Source organism: Pollachius pollachius (genome assembly GCF_949987615.1).
Source record: "Pollachius pollachius genome assembly, chromosome: 7".
Taxonomy (NCBI): Eukaryota; Metazoa; Chordata; class Actinopteri; order Gadiformes; family Gadidae; genus Pollachius; species Pollachius pollachius.
In genome coordinates, this window is record NC_136940.1 from 22,350,765 (window position 1) to 22,359,138 (window position 8,374).

The window sequence follows — 8,374 nt, forward strand, 5'->3', positions numbered from 1 at the left end:
ATGTCGTAGCGTACTGTATAGATGGCTTCTGTTCGTCCATTTATGTATGTATTTGGGTTTTATTGGCATGTATTAATCGTTGTTCATTATCGGATATGATCCGTATGTTGTCTTGAATTTGATGGTTTGTAAACACACTTGCATCCTTGGGTTAAAATGAAAGGAAAATGCCCGGATACGGACGACAGAAGTGCCTGGATATGGACTTTTTGTAAATACAATGCACTCTAATCAGCAAAGAATTTGGTCTGAAATTCAGTGTGCACTAAGTTGGATTACAATTGTTGTTGCTAATCTAAGTAGTTTGCTCTGAGCTTGCATTCTGATCGAATTTGGGGCAACATGTTTACAGATCCCATGTCAGACCAGAGCGACATCGAGAGTCGCATCAGGGCCCTGAAAGAGGAGCTGAAGAAACGCAAGTCGATGGCCTACCAGCTGAAGAAGGAGCAGAAGAAGAGACACAAGGAGCGCCTTAAGGCACAGGAAGCCAGTCTACTTAAGCAGCTCGAGGTAAGAGTCTGTGAGTGTGTGGTCGGGATGAATCATTGATTTAGTGTTTTGTTTTTGAAGTAAGTGTTTGTGTGTGTGTGGGGAGTGGGTTGTTGGAGTGCACGTATTGATATTAAACAGTGGTCTGTCACGGAACCAGAAGACAACAATTTTCCTTTTCTTCCTTCAGTCCTACGATGATTTAATCCAGAAGACGCAGGCGGAGCTGAACAACGAGCCAGACTCCAAATCGGCTGCTGAACCTCAGATCAACGCGGCTGCCTCTGCCACTGAGAAGAGCAAACCTCTGCCTCCACACAGGTATTTGATCACATGACCAGCGTTGTATAGCTGACTTGTCATTCACTGTACAATGTCAACAGGAGGGGATGAGATAGTACTTTAAACCTCATCCTTTTTAGTTCTGACAGCAGCATCAGGCGCTCCAGGGCGGTGTCAGACTCTGAGGAAGACCATTCATCCATCCATGGTAGGTTTCAATTATTTTAGACGCGTATCAAAACCGTTTTTTATGACGTGCTCAGCAATTGATTCAATGTATTTTTTATTCCTAATGAATGTATAAGCAGGTGACCGAACTCCTCTGGGCCGGAGTAGATCTACCTCTCTACCTGAGGAGCTTTCGGAGGAGGACACTCCCACAGTCACCCCGACCCCAGCGCACGGGAGCCCGGAGCGGCCTTCCCCAGGGGTCAAGGCCCTGGGTGCTCCAGATGGTCCCTCCAGGACGTCCCTCTACAAGGGAGAACGGCATTTGAGTGGAGGAGCAGAGGACGGAAGCGTTGTGTCTAACCACAGGTCTGATTTATCAGAGGACCTGGCAGGGGGTGTGAGCACCAAGTCTGGAAATGGCCATTCGGAAGTTCTCCTTAAACTAGAGACGGAAGATGGACCCATAGCTCACCAGGACTTGTCTGTTTCTAACCATGTTCCCTCTGAGAACGAAGACAACATATATTCTCCATCCGGGAGCCTGCAGGACGACAGAGGCCTCAAGATAAGGGACTCCTCGTTGCCAGGGGAGGCCAAGCTCTCATGGCATCAAGATGGCAGCTCGTCCTCCAGTGACAACGCCTCCCTCTCTTCCAAGATAGAAGCTCCACTAAAGGATGCTGATGTCTCTTGGCGTCCCTCCGTCACCGTCACCGACGGCTATCACGATGACTTTGAGTCGTCGGTGGAGTCCTCCCCCAGAGACGACCGGCACAGCTCCCAGCCCGCCTCTCCGGTCTCACCGCCCTCTGGGGACGTCTCCGGGCAGGCCTCCTACAGCAGGTCGCCTCTGGACCAGAGCAAAGACGAGGAGGTCGAGGAGGACATTGCAGGGGAGCTAAGTGAACACTCTGAAGAGTTCAGCGACAGCCGTCACTCTGGAAAGCTGCTCAATCTCAACGACAAGACGGCAGAGTCCAAGGGTGAAACCAGGAATGAGTTAAACCACTCACCAGCCTTATCTCCACCTCTCACACGCTTGTCTCCAGTGGAGGACGAGATGCCGACCTTCTGCATTGGAGATAGGGTGCTTGTGAGCAACGTTCAGCCCGGAACTCTGAGGTTCAAAGGCCCGACCAGGTTCGCCAACGGGTTCTGGGCCGGTGTGGAGCTCGACAAGTCGGAAGGCAGCAACAACGGCACCTACGACGGGGTGGTGTACTTTGTGTGTGAGGAGCGCCACGGTATCTTTGCGCCGTCCGACAAGATCGCCCGCCTGCCGGAGAGGTTCGACGTCTCCGTTGACACCACGGAGGACGAGGACTCGTTTGTGGACGATCTGTCCGAGAGGAGTAAACAAGCAGCAGACGACGAGAAGAGAACAGTTCAGCCGAGGAAGGAGACTGAGGAAAGCCCCCGTGATGATCCATCCAGGACAGGGTACAAAGAGCCGCGCGATGAGGCCGATCATCCAGCAGTACACCACCAGAACAAGGATGCTTTGGATGCAAACTCTCTAAACTCTCGTAACCACCACACCGTGCCCAACGGCCAGATCAGGGATGGCTCACTGGAGTTCGACAACGCGCCCACTACTCTCCTCATTTCTGACCTGGACAAGATGGGTACAGCCACACAGGGCCAGAAGCAGAGAGCTCCTCACACAGGACATAAAGATTTGGTTTCTCACCATTCATCAGTCACTCCAAACGAGCCTATTGATGATTTTGACATCAAGAGTAACGAGGGGAAAGCGAAGGAACGAGACTCTCTCGGTGCCTTTGCTGACACGCTTCTCAATGACTTTGTCAAAGATACTGTCACGCAGTTGAGTCAGGTCAAACTGGCCAAGGAGAGGAAGATAATGGAAGCAAACCGGATGAACGGAGAGCTGTTTACCGACCGCTTGGAGGAGGAGGGGCGGGTCTCTCCGTCGGAGCAGAAAGATTGTCTTTCCTTCTTCCTGGAAACAGAAAAAGAAGAGTTGTCGTCTCCGGAGCTATGCAACCGACCGGTGAGTCTTTCTCTGGGATGGTATTTATTGATTACACCACTGGAATTATGTAGAACAGATTTCTATATAGCTGAATATTAATAGTTTGTGTTATTCAGTCTTAACCGGCTCACATGTCAATAATTGATGGAATGAGGGTCTTTCATGGAAACCTCCACAGACTGCACACACCAGTCGTATTGACGAGTGGCTGTTTGTTTACCTCACCGGCTCAGCCCTGGTTATCAGAACGTGTACAGCCAAAGTGCATATGCCCTTATGTCGGGATGTTTTTCGAATGCGGTTGACCTGCGCGTCACTTTGTTTCCCTCAACGAACCGGTTGAATGAATCAAACGGACCGCATGAGCCCCATGTGACTCAATCGCCTTTCATTCTGTTGCACTTCGTGTCCCACACTGAGATGAACGTGTGGCCCGTGTCTCTTCACTTCCGTCCCCGCAGGAGAGCCCGGTGCTGGGGGCCAGCGGTCAGGAGGAGCTGGCCAAGCGCCTGGCCGAGCTGGAGCTGAGCCGCGAGCTGCTGGACGACATCGGGGACGACCAGGACTGGTTCGAGGAGGACTTCGGCCTCAAGTCTCGCCGGGAACAGCAGCGACGCCAGCAGAGGCAGAGAGAGGACGACGACGACGACGACGACGACGACGACGACGAAGAGAACAGGGCGGGCGGCGGGAGGTCCGTGACGTCGGTCGGAGAGCCACAGGCCAAGACGCCCCCCCGGCCCGAGCTTCCTCTTCCCCTGCTGCCTAAGCTCCCCGAGCAGCCCCCCATGGTGGTGCCCCACTCGGCCACGGAGGTCGAGCGGCTGGTCCACGCCGCCACCACGGAGATCTGGGAGAGCTGCGGCCTCGGCGGCACCGACGTGCTGACGCTGGCCGGGCTGCCCGTCCCCCGGCCCTCTCTGGAGTACCTGGGCAAGGCAGCCAACGGGCAGGACCAGGAGGACCTCTGCATCCGCAGCTACCGACAGGTGAGACAGCGGCGCGTCGCTCCGAGTCACCGCCTCACACGTAGGGCTGTGCGACATATCGGATATACTCGATATATCCCCGAAATAGCTGTGTGAGATACATACAATTATTATTTCGTAAGTATCGAGTATTTTAGGGTCATCTGGGTTTTTTCAAGCGGCAGCCGAGACTTGCCTTGGTGTCGTGTTTAAAACATTCTCCGGTGGCTTTCTCCCTCTCCCTCACGCAGTAACGTGAGTGGGGGTAAAAAAATACTTAACACTTGCGTCACACACTCACCAATCAATCCCACGCGACATCTAGGTGCGGAAGGGAGGGAACTCATTTTCAAGTTTCTTACGGTTTGCAGCGCCGGCCGGCTCAGTGTAGCATACAGTGTATCCTAAGCCAATTCAATCGACAAACGAAACACGGAAGCGGTCGAACTGCTGGTTCCTAAAAGAACTAATAAGGGATCAGTGATCTGGCAGTTTTTTGGATATCGAGAGGAGGACGTGGAGCAAAACACGCCAATGCTTGTAACGTCTTGTCTGATCTGATGTCGTCATGGTTACCAGCTGCACGCTCCGTAACAGTTACACACACAATCGGAATACAAGGTGCTCCCTCGTCTTAAGCTACTTCTCTAGGTATAAGTTAGCCTCGGAAAACTTCTTTGTTTTCCCCTACTTCAAGTAACCATAAAGAGTTAACTGGGACGTGTCTGCGCGGTTTGTTGGGGAGAGGAGTTATCTGTCTGTCGACCCCGGCAAGGCGCTGGGGGGCAGCACACCTACAATTCCTAAATAAATTAATTCAATGGGCTCACTCAATTGTGACTAATCACTAACATGAAAATATTAAATGTTTTGATGGAAACCACCGGGGAAGTTAACCAAGAATGGTATATAGTCTGCAGGGATTGTAGTGAAAACAGTAAAGGGTAAAAGTGCGATTTCATGGGGTCCTTTTAAAGGAGATTTCAAAATATTGAGATATACATCGTGAAATGGAGAAAATGTATCGGGATATTCATTTTTTTCCCATATCGCACAGCCCTACTCACACGACCACCTCTTCACATCCATCCCTGTGCTCTTGTCTGCAGGGGGTTTACGACCTCACTTGGGAGATCCTCCAAGAGATCTTCGGCGAAGACCCCAATGCGAACCAGCCCCTGTGGCTTAAGCCGCGACGGGTCAACTCCTACTCCCATAGGGTCCGGATGCCGGGGAACATCTCCAAGGTCCAGGTACGGCGTCAAAATGTCTCTTAATTTCCTGCTGATTTATAGTTTATTGTGCCACCGCTATGTCGATGGGAATAACCAATGACGAATTCAGATTGGTCTTTTGAGATGCGCTGTGACTGAACTCCTCACGTACGTGTCACATCAGGAATTCATCGCCACTAAAGTGCTGAAGCTGTACGGTCTGAGGAAGGACCAGAGCCAGAAGACCGACTGGCAGAAGATGCTCAAGTTCGGCAGGAAGAAACGGGACCGAGTAGATCACATACTGGTAGGAGTTGGAAGCCCCCCCCACCCTCCCAGCCTTTGTAATGTAATTAGGAGGATACTTGGATACACTTCATGTTATAGTTTAGTGTGTGTGTGTGTGTGTGTGTGTGTGTGTGTGTGTGTGTGTGTGTGTGTGTGTTCTCTCATTGATATTGCCATGTGGCTAGTGGTGGAGCGTGACATCACTTACTCTGTTTACAAAATAAATGCTTTTAAAAGACATGTCCCCTTGACGTTTGTATCCCCCCCCCACCTCTCAGGTCCAGGAGCTCCACGAGGAAGAGGCCCAGTGGGTGAACTACGACGAGGACGAGCTGTTTGTGAAGATGCAGCTGGCGGACAGCATCTTTGACATGCTGCTCAAGGACACGGCCGACGTCCTCACGCAGATCCACGAGCAGAGCGCTGCACGGGACGCACTCTCCTGAGACCGGTCGACCCCGGGGGGTTCCCCCAACCCCCCTCACCTTTTGGACAGCCTCCGGCCAACTCGCCACTTGACTGTACCCGGGCTTCCAGTTGGCCGACGCGCCGACAGACGCCTCCAGATGCCTTTCCTTCTTTCCAACCATTACCTCTCGGCAAAGACTGCTCCCTTCAGCCCACACTAAACACCTCTCGATCGCTCCAGCCTTCCTGCGCCTGGGTACCCAGGCTAATCTCTGCTGAAGTGGCTCCTTTTGATATCAAATGAACGCAAAACAAGTGGAACTTCTAGAAGAGAATGGACTGTGACATCTCTTAGCATGCGTTGTCCATAAGTGCTGCTAGCTCAACGGTGTTTGGGCTACGGCCGCCCCATTGTAGCCACCCAACCACGTTTTGTCTTTTGAAGACAAAGTGCAACGGTGATGCAACAGAAGAATAGAAATATATATATCTGATGAGATCCAAGGTTTCTTTTTAAGTCCCACTTAATGCCTACTGAATTGTAATATTTATTCAGAAATTGTTTGATTGGAGAAAGTATAAACATGTGTAAGTTATAATGCTGTTAAATGTTGAAAACAGATTTTTAACATTTTGTAATTTAAAGCTAGTTAAAAACAAATCTAAATAATCTAAAGCACAAAGAAAAATGTGAATGTGGAAAATGGCAATAAAATGTATAAAGGGTTTAAATGAATATTATTGAAACCTTAAAAAGAAGACATCTGTCTATATAATATTTAAATATAAATGATTTGTTTCTCCTTTCTTCTGAACTATTCTCTAAAGTGCCCAGGAGGTCACTGACCTGTTGGCCCAAAGGCTGTACTCTGTACTCTTGAAAGATTCACTCATGCTGCTATCTACGAATTTTGGGACACACCCAATTTGTTATTAATTGAAGACTTGACTTCACTAACCATCTGAAATGATGCTTTCTAATTACTGAATTCTCTTCAAACAAAGTAGCCATTACATTACACATGTTTTTTAAAGAGTTAACCATAAGAATGTAGCATGGTACTGTCTCGTGATTTATCACAGCATCCATGAAGTGCCTCTTTTTTGTTTCTATGTAAATTTAGACTTCAAACTCCGAAACACTATTTGATCCCCTTTCCAATATCTCCGCCCTCTCTTTGGACCTATTTCCTTTTGAATGTCTCCCACTATCGATTGTACGATACATCTCCACCCTAAGAACTCCTGATGCTCCTTATTTTTGCCTTATGGATCAAACTCGCCCCAGCGTAGTTTTCAGATGCCTTTTTCTTATCTTTCCCCCTTCAGTGTTTGCATAGCTTATAGTGACTCGAGAGATTTAACCTGTTTTTTATTTTTATACCTTCCCATCCCGTTTGTTTGTGGGGGGGGGGGGGGGGGGGGGGGGAGGCACAGCTTATCTGTTACTGATTAACTGTATCGGGAACAACACTGCTCTCCATTCCACACGTACACCCTGTTGGCAGTCTGCAGAGGCAGACGTGTCATGGCTGACAGGGGCTGTCCAAACACCCAGTCCACTGTCTACACGGTGGCTTTAGTTTTAGGGTCCTTATGTTCACTACGATGATCCAAGACAAATACTGTGATGATTTGCTTCAGAGCATGTGCAAGGGTGTCTGTGCGTTTCTTTTCCGTCTTTTTTTTGTTTGTTTGTTTTTTTGGGGCAAAAGTGACCCTTTAACCTATGGGGATGAAAGATGTCGGCGTGTTTCAAGTGTTTCTTTGCCTGTATTGGTTATACTACATGATGTGAAGACATGTGCATCATTCTTTGGGATACAATCGTTCATGCTGTACTTCTCAATGTGTGTGGTTTGTAGGTATATGGAACTAACATGAGTACACAAGAAAAAGAGAATGCTCCGTGGCAGACCTTTGTCAGATGTCTTTGTCCTGAGTTTATTGTTAGACAGAAGAAGTTATATTCATTTGTAACTATGCAGTCAATCTGGTCACATACATCAGTTGTATGTACGGACCAAATATCTCGGACCTTTTGCTGTATTTTGTCTGTGAATAAGATTATATTAGGTTAAATAGGTTATTGAGTGTTAGTTGTGGAACAGACTTGCTTTTTATAGCACACATCAGGGACTTGTTCCTAAGAAGTCAGAAAAAGTAATTTAGCAACTTCACTTCAATTTTAAATATAAAGTAATTTGACCCAGAGAATAAAAATGTAAAAATGGGCACAAATGGTTTGATAATCAGATTAACTCTAGTAGATTTTGAAATGTTAATGAGTATTTATAATAATGTGAGTGTGAGATAACGTGCACTTGATGAGTTGTACAATTCTTTTACGTTGTAAATATACAAATGTCTTTCCTGATTTAGATCAGATTCATAGTTCACTGTAACTTGAGCGATTGTTAAATAAACACTGTCTCGACTTTGCAAATATGAACATAGTATATATTTGTTAACTAAAATGAATGTTGAAATTGTAAATAAAGCTTTCACTATTTGTACAAGCATTCTGTAAATTTGTTAAATCATGTTTGGTTAAC

At 48.0% G+C, this 8,374-nt stretch overlaps 1 protein-coding gene across 4 annotated transcripts in view; it reads left to right on the forward strand.

Annotated features, from left to right (window-relative positions):
• The window catches only part of cep350 (centrosomal protein 350), a 33,918-nt gene extending 26,709 nt beyond the window's left edge, over positions 1-7,209 (forward strand). For 3 of the 4 annotated variants that reach the window (XM_079739589.1, XM_079739592.1, XM_079739591.1), the window contains 8 exons: positions 353-513; positions 683-813; positions 915-982; positions 1,080-2,959; positions 3,403-3,930; positions 5,019-5,162; positions 5,308-5,430; positions 5,690-7,209. In XM_079739589.1, the coding sequence (XP_079595715.1) occupies positions 353-513; positions 683-813; positions 915-982; positions 1,080-2,959; positions 3,403-3,930; positions 5,019-5,162; positions 5,308-5,430; positions 5,690-5,857 (3,203 nt within the window). In that variant the 3' untranslated portion in view covers positions 5,858-7,209. The remainder of the gene's footprint in view (positions 1-352; positions 514-682; positions 814-914; positions 983-1,079; positions 2,960-3,402; positions 3,931-5,018; positions 5,163-5,307; positions 5,431-5,689) is intronic. The other variant, XM_079739590.1, reaches the window with a different exon arrangement.
• The last annotated feature ends 1,165 nt before the right edge of the window (positions 7,210-8,374 follow it).